The sequence below is a fragment of the Lepisosteus oculatus genome, chromosome 3, assembly GCF_040954835.1.
Source record: "Lepisosteus oculatus isolate fLepOcu1 chromosome 3, fLepOcu1.hap2, whole genome shotgun sequence".
Taxonomy (NCBI): Eukaryota; Metazoa; Chordata; class Actinopteri; order Semionotiformes; family Lepisosteidae; genus Lepisosteus; species Lepisosteus oculatus.
This window is the reverse complement of record NC_090698.1, coordinates 38,793,230-38,807,823: the sequence shown is the minus strand read 5'-3', so window position 1 is coordinate 38,807,823 and position 14,594 is coordinate 38,793,230. Positions and strand designations below refer to the sequence as shown.

General features: G+C 34.2%; 1 protein-coding gene across 1 annotated transcript in view; it reads left to right on the top strand.

Moving 5' to 3' along the window:
* Positions 1–14,594, top strand: part of itga1 (integrin, alpha 1) — an 86,991-nt gene that overhangs the window by 58,623 nt on the left and 13,774 nt on the right. Inside the window, exons 16-24 of the mRNA XM_015364102.2 lie at positions 24–190; positions 645–781; positions 2,449–2,559; positions 5,138–5,223; positions 8,624–8,759; positions 9,268–9,345; positions 9,860–9,936; positions 10,570–10,659; positions 11,564–11,666. Of these exons, the coding sequence (XP_015219588.1) occupies positions 24–190; positions 645–781; positions 2,449–2,559; positions 5,138–5,223; positions 8,624–8,759; positions 9,268–9,345; positions 9,860–9,936; positions 10,570–10,659; positions 11,564–11,666 (985 nt within the window). The remainder of the gene's footprint in view (positions 1–23; positions 191–644; positions 782–2,448; positions 2,560–5,137; positions 5,224–8,623; positions 8,760–9,267; positions 9,346–9,859; positions 9,937–10,569; positions 10,660–11,563; positions 11,667–14,594) is intronic.

The window sequence follows — 14,594 nt, the reverse complement described above, 5'->3', positions numbered from 1 at the left end:
TTTTGTTTTTGTTTTCCAACCAGGTCTCGTGATGTAGCAGAACTAAGGGCAAATATGTCTTTTAACCCAGACAAAATAAATGTACAGCAAACACAATGTAAAGTTAATGAAAGGAATACAGTTTGTGTTCAGACCACTGTCTGCTTTAATTACACCCTAAAACCGGATCAGAATACACAGTCCTCCATTGGTAAGATTATTGTTGCAATTCCTAACAATAACCATTGGTTGACCAGTGTTTATTGTAAAATAACTTATGCATATAAAACCATTACAGTGCTGTTTTTTTAACCTCACAAAAACAGCATTACATTTCCTTTCACTTAGTCAAGTAATGACTTTGAGCTCAGTGTCTTGGAAGGGCTAAGTTCCTATAATTAAAGATTTTGTCACTGGAGCTTGTAGAGTAAGGATGTAGAGAATGCTTCTGTTTTCCCATAAGCATTAGTCTGAAAAATGTATTATATAAAATATATACTGTATATATATATTATATATAATAATAATACACTCAGTTCAGTACAGTGTTATAAATAAGAGTAACTAGTGTCAAAATAAACTTTATAAATATAAATATTGTCTCCTAAAAACAGTTTCATTTACTTGGTTTTCATTCTCTTAATATATGGTTGTCATTTTTTCAGATTTCAACTACAGTCTAACCCTAGACTTCCAAAGGCTGGTATCAAGAGCATTGTTTCTTAACTCAACTGACAGGAAGCTTCAGATGAAGGTTACAATCCATGATAAGATGTGCAGAGTTCATACCTTCTACATGTTGGCAAGTAAATCATTCTTCATTTCCTTTAGATAGTGGGCTAGGAGTACCACAGTGCTTTTATGCTTAATTCCATTCTTCTGCTATAAACTGTACTGTATGTAGAGTATTGCTCACAAACTAGATTACATATTTCAAAATGTAAAATGCTCCCTTTATCCTCCCAGCAATTCCTTTGATATAGATATAAAATGTTCTCATAGGAAGCTATAACATTGCATAAACAGTCTTCAGGCTGAGTGGTCTGTGATGACATTTTGGGGTGATTATTTGTGTGTTTTTTGCAGCAGGGGATGGAAACATTTGGAAAGCATGTGGCAGCTGGATAGTCCTGTACTCCCCTTGAGATACAAACTTGTTTTATTTCACAGGCTTGGTAAACTCACTTTCATGTAGTCCCCATGTGGTCATCCTGTCAGCAAGGGTCACTGCCTGTTGTACAAGTTTAGCAACATGGTCTAGAGAAATCAGGGATTTAGAAGCCATTCTCCCTTGTGAATATGTCATCTTTTTGTCTTTGTGTCCACAAACGTTGTTAGTTCATTTACTAGACCAAAAACTGTCTATTGAGTCTAGCCTACTGTATGCTGACAATGTCATTTAATGGGCTACGACAGCAGGTGTAAAACATAGGTGGGTCCTGCCCCATGGTCCTGTGTGGTTTCCATGGTTTCAAATAATGTCTATTTTATTACACCTTGCAAAAAATGCAAAGGACATAATGTACAGTTCCTTTGTGTTCCCTTTATCCCTTTGTGTAACCATGTTTTGTGCTTACATTCATACTGATTAATTTAATCTACAGGTTATTATTGTATTTTCATTTGTATTGTAAAAATATGAGTTATGAAAATCACATAATGGGCATATTTCAATACAATGGCTAATTTCAAGTTTTCAGTTTTTGAGAGAGGAAATATATTTTAATAGGAAGCAGAAAACAGAACCATTTCAAAGAGTTTAAATTCCTCAAAATTGCTCATCTGCAAGGAAGTTAGGCTGCTTTATGCTTTCCAGAGTTAATATTCCACACATAAGGAAACAGTCTGTAGTTGGGCAGGACAGCTGTACTGTGTGATTACTAACATGTGCTGTCCAGATAACATGTTGTACTTCTTAAATCTATTGTACAGGCACATATTGTAAGTAAAGTTACAAAAGGGTAAGGCTTAGAAACGTAATACTTTCCTCCCCTTCTAAGTAAGGGTGATTTTACACCCAAAGCAAAAAACAAAATTCTTCCACACCAGTAATAGAAAACTTGGTGAAATACTACTGAAACAAAGGAAATAAAAAGGCCACCAGGTCCACTGTGCTCTTCAATAGTAAACTCTTTAAATCAATTGTTATTCACAATTAATCACTGTTTAGTAAAATAATGTTACTATGTGGAATATGACACATACAAGAAATGTCTATGCAAAAAATTGAAAATTAAGTATCTTTATGTAATTACATTTTAACTCAAAACATAATATGAATAACTGTCCATGACGCCAGCTTATTCGCATCCATTTTCCTAGATAGTATGACATCTTAAACAAATGCAGGGAAAAAACTAAATCTCTTGGGCCTCAGAAGTACTGAATGATTGAACGCTGTAAACCAGAACTGTTTCAATTGTAAGGATGTTTTTCTTTTTTGTTAAACTTTTTTTTGGTTTCTTCTAGGACAAACCTGACTTTAAAGATCCCGTGAAAGTTTCACTAGAATTTGGTTTATCTGATGACACAAAGGGCCCTGTCCTAGATGGTGACCTTCCAACTTCATTAAATAAGTCTGTAAGTTTCTCAATTGAAAGCTGATTTGACTATGCCATTTTGGGAATACTAATTTCCACATAATGCAATGGTTACAGTATATACAGTATATATTATTCATGGTTTATTCCATGCTGAAAAGAAAAGAAAGGAAACACAATTTCCATTGTTTTGGCTGTGGAACCTTCTTCAGGTGTAAGACGAAACATTGTGTTTCTTTACTTTTCTTTTCCCCATTACCTGTTCCTTTGCAGCCTATGCATGCTGATGCAGCTACCTACAGTACTTGAACTATACATTATTAAGTTTGCTTATTGTGGCTTTTTAGTTTCCTTTGAACTTAACTTAAAACAACATTCTGTCCTACATATAATTCTGGTTTTATTAATAAATACATAAATGCTTAAGTAGCACAATTTGAGTATCTAGATTCCCTGCAAGATTTCCTTCACTCAAGAATGTCTGGCTACTAATTTTTCCTGTAATTCTTCTAAGATCTTTGTTACCTTGATTTCTCGCCCCCCTTTGTGGAAGGGTTTTTAAAACCTTCAAGTAGACGTCTGATTTGCTGTCTTTTTTTCTGAGCTCGTTTTTTTTTCCATACTGCACAAGATTGTTTATCTTGTCAACATTCAAAGGGGCCCGAAAATGGAAAAAGAGTAAAAGGAGTGTTCACATTGCATTATTGTAGATTTGATGTAAAATGGCTACAAAATTTGTTTACCATCCTTAGACTTCATAATGTATTTAACTGGGATTTTTTGCCATCGATCGACACAAAACCCACAATAAGGTCAAAGTGAAAATTACATTTTCAGTTTAACATTTTACAAATCCTAAATTAATTATACATATAAAAAAGTAAAAACTGATTGCATAGGAATTCACCTTTTCGATATGACACACCTAAATAGTCTCCCGTGCAACCTATTGTCTTTAGAATATAAATACTTGAATGGAGTCGATCTGTGTATAGCTAAGGTGTTTCACATGAGTTCAGGTTAAATATATCTATTTCTGAGAGTTGATTAGTACAATCCCAACAAAACGTACATCATGCAGATGAAGGAATATTCAAACCAAATATAGATAAGGTTATTGAAAAACACCAATCAGGGGAAGGGTATAAGAAATTTCAGTAACAGTAAGGTCCATTATAAAGAAATTGAGAACTATAGCACAACTGTGAATCTGTGCAGAACAAGACATCCTCAAAAACTAGAGAGAAGTGCCCATGCTGACTTTAAAGGCATTACAGTCTTTAATGGCTGAGATGGGAGAAACTGTGCATATGACAACAATTGCCAGGATACTTCACAAATCTGGGCTTGAAAATGGGAGAGTTTAAAAATGGAAGCCATTGTTGAAAAAACCTCCCATGAAATTTCTAGTACGGTTTGCCAGAGAGCATGTGGAAGACCCTGATACCAAGTGGAAGAAGATTCTATGGTCTGCTGAGGCCAAAATTACCTTTTTGGCCTCAATGTTTAGCGCACTGTTTGGCACAAGCATAACACCACACATGATACTAAGAACACCATCCCTACTATGATGAATGGTGGTGGCAGCAACATGTTAAAAAACAGAAAATAAATCAGTAATCTGTAGTGACCCGACAATTGTCAGGCAGCTGTTGAAACCTGCCGTTCACCAATGGTCCACATCCAACTTGAGCAGCCTGATCAATTTTGCAAAGAAGAATAAGCAGAAATTGCAGTGTCCAAGACTTATCCCAAAAGACTTGTGTGTTATGCATGTCATTTCACAGAGAGGTTGTGTAAAGGACCCTGTGAAGAGTCTAAAAAAAACAAAAGGGTCAAGAATACTTATCTATGTAGCAGATCCGAAGGTTGGAGGTGCCAAAAAACGCTAATGCAAGAACATAGTTAGATGAGACGTTTTAGTCTTGAAACCGGGGATGAACAGAATACTGTAGGCAAAGACGAAGGGAAGGCTCTTAGTGGCGTAAACCAAATACTGAGCGGTGAGGATACTGTGAAAAGTCCTTAAGTATGATAGTACTGCAGGGTTATGGTAGTGATATGGCAAGATGGTAGGATAAATAATTCTGAGGTCGCCACCTATGCAAATTGGCTGAGGTAAAGGCCTGTCTGTGCTGAGGTTTGCGGTGGTGGGGAGCTGGAGCCGTGACACCACGGCTGTAATTTCTGCCATACAGTATGTACCTCTAACAAATATTGACTTAAGGCGATGAATACTTCCGAAATCAGTTATTTTCTGATTTTATAAATAATTTAAAATTAATTAAGGATGACGTGTCAAATTTTGTTGTCACTTGGAAGTTGGGGAGTGTTTTTGTATCAATCAAAGGCAAAAAACTCAATTAAATACATTATGATTCCATATTGCAACACAATAAAATGTGAAAAAGTCCGGGGGGGAGGGGGGGGGGATAATTTTGATTGCCAAAATTATCAAACACATTAAGATTACATCATAGCAAAATGTTGGACCAAAGAACAAAGGACTGGAGTAAAGAACTTGCCTAATCATCTGTGTGATCACTTCAGAATAAAAAAAACAATGAAAGGAAAAAATAAAACTAAAAATTATGATATCACTGAATGTCTTTTTTTAGATACTTTTCACAATGGACTGTGGAAAAAATGAAAAATGCATTACAGATTTACAGCTACATTCAGAAGCTGATATAAAAGGAGACAGGTATGTATACATTTCATAAATTAAAAACAGGGTGAGGAGCTCATAAAAGTCTAGACTTTAAAATACTTTCAATAGTTTTAGGCAAACTTGGAATTAAGGAGTTTAGCGTGTGAGGATTTTAAGATAGACATTTCACTTCAACCAATTCTGCAACTGTCTGGCTGAAGAAGCATTATCCTAGCCATAAGGAAAAGGCCACCAGAACCTAACACCAACTAGGAGGTGCTTCCAAAGTGATTATAAGGTGGAGGGATGAGTTAAACATGCAATGAGGTAAATATTGGGAAGACAGTATTTATACTAAACTGATTATAGAGAACAGCTACTACTTCAGTAACAAACTATTAATTAAAGGCCCCTTTTAAGTAGTCTGTAAGGAAAGAAAAACACATTCAATATCTACTGTTTGTACTGTTTTAATATTTTAAGCTACATGAATCTCTTAGAAATAATTTCACAGCAGTCTTTACAGCTGAGTGTTTCCAACCTTCATGTTTTAAATGGGGCACACCGGTTCACCAACACTGTATCTAGAATCTAAATTATCTTAACGCCACCTAGTGGACCTTACAGTGCTACTTTCTTATTGAGTTACAATATTCATGTATTTTTTATCCATTTTTGCTGTGCCCATAAGTATTTTTTACTTTTTACTCCTGATCACTTTTGAAATTGCTTTTCATTAAGAATAAGTAGTCAACAAATGTCACAGTATGCAGTATGCCATAATATGGGACAGGCAAACTGTTATTCTTTTGACAAAATGTAACCATGATGCTGGCCTGACCCATGTATTTAATAAAACTATAAAACCTTACTTCTGCAATACTAATGAAATTGAAACTTTGAAGATTTTAATCGGAAGTCAAAGGTTTGAAAAGTTTGCACTAAAGAAATTACAAACTTTTTTGTACCAACAAGTTGTAGAACATTTTAATACATGCAGCCCATCACACAAAGAAGTTGCTAAAATTCTCAATTTAATTCCAAACTTTATAGGTATACTTCCATTATTTACATAATGGAATGAAAGTTTCCTGCATAAACCACGATAACTGCTTGGCATCTGTTGTAAATATGAGACCCATAACACTGACTCTCATTGTATAAATTGTATTATACATTATAAACAACTAAATAGTTTTTTAAACATATTTATGGAAGTCCAACATTTTAGCTGGAACCATTATGATGCAAAAAATGGAAAACATACAATTTTGAAATATTTAGTGCCATTAAAATATTGGTAAATAGTTCCAATGGGGAAAGATTAGAAAGGTCAGAAATAAAACCATAGTGAAAGCTGTGTACCAGCTGAGGAGTGACTCATGTACTGTACACACAGCTAGGGCTGTCAGTGTTGAACCTCCTCATTACAATTTCAACTAAAAAAATAATGAAAACAAGGAACAAGTAATAAATAGGTAAAAAGTAGTGTACTACTAGTAATGAAAAAGCATTTGTCACTGTGATACATTTATAGGAGGTTAAAGCCAAGACCACAAATTGTAATTAATTTAAATTAAAATATTTTACCCACTTTTATTTAATTTCTCAAAGCATTGTTAATGTAATCAAAATTAATATTTTCTAACTAGTACTTAAGCATCCTTTAGACATCAGTGATTAAAGCCCTCTGACTAGCACACAATTAAAAAATTATATTTTTAAATACGTCTTTTCTTACAAAAAAATATGAAATAGGCAATGGTATTTTAATTACATTTCATTTTGCATCTAATGAGCTCTTTGAACCTTTTCAATAGAACTGAAACAGCACTTGTTAAGGTAGTTAATGATTTGCTAATGGCTTTTGACAGTGGGTCAGTATTATCTTATTCCTTATCTGGAATTCAGTGCAATTTTTGATACAATCTATAATGACATCTTACTGGTTCACATGGAAAATTATTGCGGGATCATTACAACATCCCTTTATTGGTTTGGTTACTATTTGACTTCCGGGAGACAATTTGTAAATCTTGTGCAATGGGAGTCGGTCCAGGCTCCCGCAAAGCGTAGTTCAGGACCCTATGTAAATGGTATTATCCGGAAGTAAGTGGAGAAGGAGATGAAGTGGATCAGGATGGGTTGACAGACAGGGGGACGTAACTACAGTGATCTGGTGCTCGGGGAACGTGGCAATGGCAAACAAGTTCAGGCAGTCCAAAAGGGGGAATCCAGGGTGCACTCCAAAGTCCAAAACCGGAGGATCCAACCAAAATGAAACAAACACAGTTAAAATCCGGAACAGGATCTGGAACAGGGACAGGGAATTAAACGAAGGTGACGAGAAGGTGACGAGACCAGGCGCTCTGAGCCCCGAACTCAGATGTTCAGGACACCATGATAAAGCCTATGCTGTGAGGTAGGCGGACTTCCAGGCGTCTATCTCCCAATGATGAGCCTGGAATAGAGAGAGCACCAGGCTTAAACAGTGGGACAAAACAAGAGGCAGGTGCACATAATCAACTAAAATACTAAAGGGCCCTTTAAGAGGAAGGATGCCAATCATGACATCCTGGCTGATAAAATCTGGTGTTGTCCCACAATTTGCTTCTTGACCAGGTATGAACGCTAAAAAGGAATGTTTTTAAAGGTGCCTACCTGATATGAAGACATGGATGCAAGACTTAAATTATGGCAAGACTTATGGGATTCTAACATCAAGATTAGTAAAGCTGGAGTTTTCAGTGCTGTTGTACACAGTCCTGGAATCAAACCCTAAATGACAGTTAGAAACATTGGTGTTTCTTTTGATTCTGCATTGTAAGTTAAAGGACATGTTGAGAACTTCACAGAACTTCACTTCTCAACCTGTTTAAAATTGCTCAGTTAAGATCTTAACTCTGCCTTTCTGGAGCTGAAATATTGATACTGCACATGTTTTAACTTTCCCAAAGTTAAACTACTGGAATATTAGGGTATTTCCAAAGCTTCTGTATTAATTCAAGATCTTTACTTTTGCATGTTACTCTTGTCTTCTACAAATCACAATGGCTGTTAGTGAAATTTATAATAGACTTTAAGAATCTCAATGTCCTACTTATGTACAGTGTGAGACACTGAATAGTCTAGTTCCTAGTTATATTAAATACTTATTGCATAACTACTGTATAGTTCTCTTTTTATTTGAGATCTGCTTATTTAGGCTTTTCCTACTTTGGCAAAGGCAAATGAGAAATAGTCTTTTCCTGTGTAGAACCCTGTCTGTGGAATTAATTTCCCAAATCCATTAGTTTCCTTCAACATTTTTGGATTGCTTTTTGTATTGGTTTTTGCTTCTTGTGTATTGCATGTGTTTTTGTACTAGATTTGAGTTTAAATTATATTAATATTTAATTGTGTCTCCAAGACTTTTCTGTATTACAGTACATGCCTAATGTTGTCTGTATTTCAGGTCTTCACCTTTCATCATTAAACCAGGCCAGGAGAAGTTCAACGTATCAATAACAATCAAAAACAATAAAGATAGTGCATACAATACCAGAATTACAATCAGTTATTCCAAAAATATCAATTTTGTTAGAACAGAGGTAAATGTTTTATGTACACTACTCTCTCATTTAAATTGATTCAAATTTGTATTATTTTGTTCTTTTATCAGTTAATTTTAGAGTATTTGATTTTATTCCAAAGGTACTTCTACAGTACTTCTATCCTACTACAGTACATTAATAATATTTTCAAATAGAATCTGTTTCACATTACAATCTTTTCTGTTCTTAAATCAATGGATAAATCTGTGCTGTAGGTAAAGAACCTTAATTTCTGTCATTGTCACTGAATCTTTACAAAATAAGTTTAAAACTTGTCATCTGAAAAAACTAAGGCAATATATTTTGAAGATACAGTGAATGCAAATACTTTGCATGTGTAATCATAGTTCAGTATATTTTGCTGTTTTTCAAAGTCATAGAGTAAAATTGTATTTCATTATCTCGAATTCTATACTGTACTTACTGTATACTTACTAACTACTGAAGAATGTTTTCCTCAGTGAAATAATTTTTTAAAAGGCACACGTTTTTAATTTCATTTCAGCCAAGAGAAAAAGACTGCGAGTCTAATCATAATATCACCTGTGCTGTTGGATATCCCTTTCTAAGAAAAGGAGAAATGGTGAGGAAAGACCTTTGGAAATAATACTTGGATTTAAACAGGAAGATGTTACATTTAAGACTTATGAATAATGGTTTATGATATCTCTTAGATCCTGTTGCCCAATTTGTCTCCATCCTTGTGATCCAGTCTTTTTCTTTATTTATAGTAGACATCTACACACCTGGTTTGGAGTGTCCCAATCCAATTAAATGGGTGATTTGTTATATCATTTAGAGATTACATTGAATATAAATTATAATTTTCTTTCATCCCTAAAGGAGCAGAACTATCCTAGCTGAATACACTAAACAATAACATTTAAATATTCCTAATCTTCACAAAATGTGTCAATACAGTAGAGTGACCTACTGTAGAAGACTAATTGGAATGATGCTCTCCTAGACCAGGGTTGGAGGTTCCTAATTTATATCACAGATATTTTATTATTTCAATTTGAAAAATCACAGGTAGAACATTTTAATATTGTTTTCCAATATAGTTAACCCGTCTTTGTTTTTTTTTCTTCACACAGGATACTTTTGATGTTGTATTTCAAATCAATACTTCACATCTACTGCCTAATATTATCATCAATGTTTCTGCAACAAGGTATAGCTTTCTATCTTAATATGGGCATTTTATCACTTACTGTATATCAGCAGATAAAAAGATATGTGCTTTTGATTGAATTGTAGCTGTACATTTGTGTTATTTCCCAACTTAAAATAATTTTAAAGGCAACAAAAAGTATCCCAAGAGCGTAACAAGTAACAGATTGGCGGGATTTATGTTTGTCTTTTTCTCATGCCTGCAAGATACTTGTTCAAGAAACAAGAGAAAGAATTTTTAATTTCAAATCTATTCCTGTATCAGATGAGTTGAGGTATGTGACATAATCATAATTAACTGGTGCACATACTGTACTGTACACGGCAAATATCAAAGGTATCTTTCAAACATTAATTAAGACTGATGCATTGAAGTACTTTTGACTGGATAAACTTCTCATCTTTATCCTTTTTGTGAAAGAAAAAGATTTCATTAGTTTTAAATATTTAAAAAAAACAGAACAATATAAGTATTAAACTGTATAGGAACCTATCACTTTCCAGTTGATTGAAAACAAATGCTTGTATGTACAGTACATTATTCACTGATTCTAATAGCCTTTTCATTCCAAAATTGTACTAATAAATAAAAGTGTGGCTATAATATGACGTGGTTATAATTTTTGTATTGCAGTGATAGTGAAGAGCCTGAGTCAACACTTTTTGACAACTACAATACTATAATAATTCCAGTGAACTATGAAGCAAGTCTTCAGTTTTTAAGGTGAGCATTGCAAGATCCCACAATAGATACATTTTCTTTAATCATGACCAGTGAACAGTAAAAAGGCACTAAGTCAAACCATGCTGCAGTAGAAACACAAACACAAGATAAAGAGCCTTTATATTCAAGAAAAGAAGTGGGAACATTTCTAAATGTTCAAAATAATTATAAGTTAAATAATATTTTTCTAAAATACTTTTGCTTAACACATTTTTGCAAAGTATGGCTATTAAACACAAATTTGTTTTTCAGAAAACCTTTTTAAATACCATGCAATCATGCTGCCTGTACAGTGGAAATTTGATGTGTTATAAGTATAATCTTATTGACAATGCAGTTCCAATATCTGTACTCCATATTGAAAGAAGTGGAGTACTAAGTACTAAGACTATTTAGCTTCTTTTTGACTACAGGATACATAGGAATGCAGAAACCTTGTTAGTGGAGGAGTACTTTGTGAACATGCTGCCATAAGGTGGTGGAGGGCTGAACGTCACCCACAGAGTTCAGCCACTGACATAAAACTACAGTATATAATTATTTATGTCACAATTTACTGGCAACACTGTGTTAAGAAATAATATTTCGTTTCAGAATTAAGGGAAAAGTTAATTACTCAAAATGCTACATTGAATTATTTTTCTCAACAGTCAATTATTTTTGGTATTATACAGATTTTAAAATTATTTGAATGCAGTATCTATCATTAGTACACTAATCTGTGAAAGATATATAACTCTACAGTATTTTTGTATCACAAAAGTGAATATGGTCTGTTATTTACATGGTTTATAATATAAATATACCATTTATTACTATATGTATTTATATTTTATCCTAAGTTATTACTATTCTAATTCTATTTAATTCATATTGCAATTGATAAGTACTATTTTAATTACAGTTCCATCAGAGAATTTCACTTCTATATTAAACAAGGAGATACTTTTCCAAGTGTTCTTAATAGCACTGACATGATTGGAGATGAAGTGAATATCAGCTACATGGTAAGAAAGCTTCATACAGTCTTATGGTATTTGAAATGTTAAATCCATCTGAAACTTTGTTTCTTGAAGTGAATGGCAGGCATCTGATTTATCTGCCCATCCCCCCATTAACTGTGTAAACCACATTTTCCTTAAGACACTTTGAAGTCACAACAGTAAATGTATGATGCTATGATTTTGTAATGGTGTGGAGCCCTGGTTGAATTCCAGACCTGGGTTGCTATGTGGATGGAGTTTGTACATTCTGTCCAGGTGCTCTAGTTTCCTCCCATTGTCCAAAAACATGCAGGTGGGTTAATTGGTTTCTGGGAAAACTAGCTTTGGTGGGAGTGTATGCTTGTCTCTGTCTCTGCAAATTGACTGCCGTCCCATGCAGGGTATACCCTGCTGTACACCTGTTGATTCACATGATAGCTTCTGGCTCCCCAGTCACCCTGTTCTAAATTAGCAGTTAGAAAATAGATGGATGGATTGTATAGTGCAAAAATGAGGAATATATGAGAGGTCAATGGCCTGACTAATAACAGCATATTAAGAAACGAAACAAATGGTAATGCAAGTAACAGTCTCCAAACACCAAGCCTGTATAACCTTTTACATGTGAAATTTTCTTTAGGCAATGCCATGTTCATATTAACAATCAAATACCAACAGATTATAGAATGTCAGCAGCCACGGGGGTTATTGTCACAGGGTGTCATGCATCAGCATTCATTCATCACAATGCAAACACAGCAGGTATTTGGCCACCCATAGTTTCATGCTTCCTGCAATCTGGTATAACACTAAGAAAGAAAACAGGTCTTTTTACAACTGTTAAAATTCACTCAACTAGCCTCATAACCATAACTGTTCATATGAGAAAGAGGGAGCAAAAGAATTCCAATAATTAAGCAGGGAACCCATCTGAGCTGTTTAAAAAGAATATCCCTAGGGATTCACTTAAAATAAACAAATCAAATCTGACCTGCATGTGAGGTACAGTAGCTAAACCATACTGGTTAACCCACTTGTCTTTTCATTAGTAGATTTTAATGACCTACTGTAGATAATAAACCATCTTATCTTTAACCCTGCTGATTTGTTAAGTTTAAGGTTTTTTTGTTAATTTCATCAAATAGTTCACCAAATTGACTTCTTTAGGTTTTTTTTACGTTACTGAAAGAGCAGTGCTTGTAGTGGGGGTGGTGTATGTAAACATAATTGAGTTTATTACAAAAATTTGCTAGGGATGACAACAGCAAGGTTCAGTCAGCATAATCAGTAATTTATAATTAACCCTGACATCATTTCCCCACTTAAACATTATAAATATCATATGTAATCCCCTTCTCTCCTTTGCATACATTCCTGAAAGTTAGCCCTCAGCCAAATGGGTAAAGCCAAATTATTTAACTTAAAATACTCAAACAAATGTTAATATGTTAATATGGCAGATTCTTGGCTGATGTCATTCCTAGTAAATGAAGATTAACTGTCAAGTACTGAAGTTTCATCTTTTCTATTAGCCTTCTTCAATGAACAACATCTAAACCAATATGTCTTCTCAGAATGGTAATTGGAATGCAGATACTGTATACTTTCTACAGAATCTTGTCTTACATTTGAATCCCTATTTAATTTTATCCTTACATTGTTGTGTGTGGGAAAGTATATCGTTGTATATTTACAATGTATGATCTTGTTGCCATTTAACATTCTGTACCATTTAGTCAATACAAATCAATAAGATAAAATATTAACGCTATTTTCTGACTGCATCCATTACATCTAGAGAGCAATGCAGTTAAATTAGCAAAGCCCAGGTCCAACTGGGAAGGTTGTTTTGAGTGTTTTCTGTGACTACCACCAATAAGACGTCTGCTGTTAAGACATGGGATAGGTTCTGTGAGCCAAAGATGAAACCACATATACTATAGCCTACTATAATACTATATACAGATCTGGCCATTTAGAATGTGCGAAGGATACTGCAGTAGTTCGCAGTTCAGGGCCTGCAGGGCACTGCAGCCTTTTAGAAATTTTCAGTTTTGATACTGCACTACTGTATTTTGTAAAACCGATTGGTAGGAGCAGTGAAAGCTTAAGGTGGTGTGTGGAGTATGTGGGCTGTCACCAGAAAACGCCTGGTTTCAACTCCTGGTCAATGCTGAGGGACAATCTTTTTCCAATTATAGAATTTGAGTTGTATTACTGTTTTATTAATTTTAAACTGTGTATTACGGCATGTTAAATATTAAACCAATTAAAAATTAGGTAGATTTTTTTTTTAAATAGCAAGATTGCTCATTTGGATATACAAGAAAGAGTATATTATTTTACTGTAGCTTGTGAATGTGATGTGCCTCTTTCAAGTTTACATTCACATACTGTAGAGAAAATCCAAAGGTAAATTTTGGTAGCAGAAAATGTAAACAGTAGTATAATGTAATACATACCTAATGTACAGAAAGCAGATGATAATGACAGCTAAATATGAAAACATCCACAACAGTATTCCACTCTCTTCATAAAACTTTAACTTGGTGACGTACAGTGGGTAATGTTTTTAACGTGCTTGTTCTGACTTTTTAAAGTTTATATTGTAGTGCATTCACCTGACAGTACTTCATAAAAAGTTACTTTATAATGTTTTATCCTTTTCTAAGAATATATAGTAAGAACACCACTTGCTGTTATTGAAAAAAGCTGTACTGATTTAATACCACTTGATAGTAATATTAATATGGAATTGTGTAACTAAGCAGCTAAAATATCACAAGTGAATGTTTTGAAAACATTTTGACATTCTTTTTTTTGTAAAAAGATGGACAATGGAACACTCATGGACTGTAATGTAGTGCGCTGCACCCAGGCGGTTCAAAACTCAATCAGAGCATTACTTTGGTTTCTTTTTTGTAATAGGGTAATTACACGATGTGCTTTCAG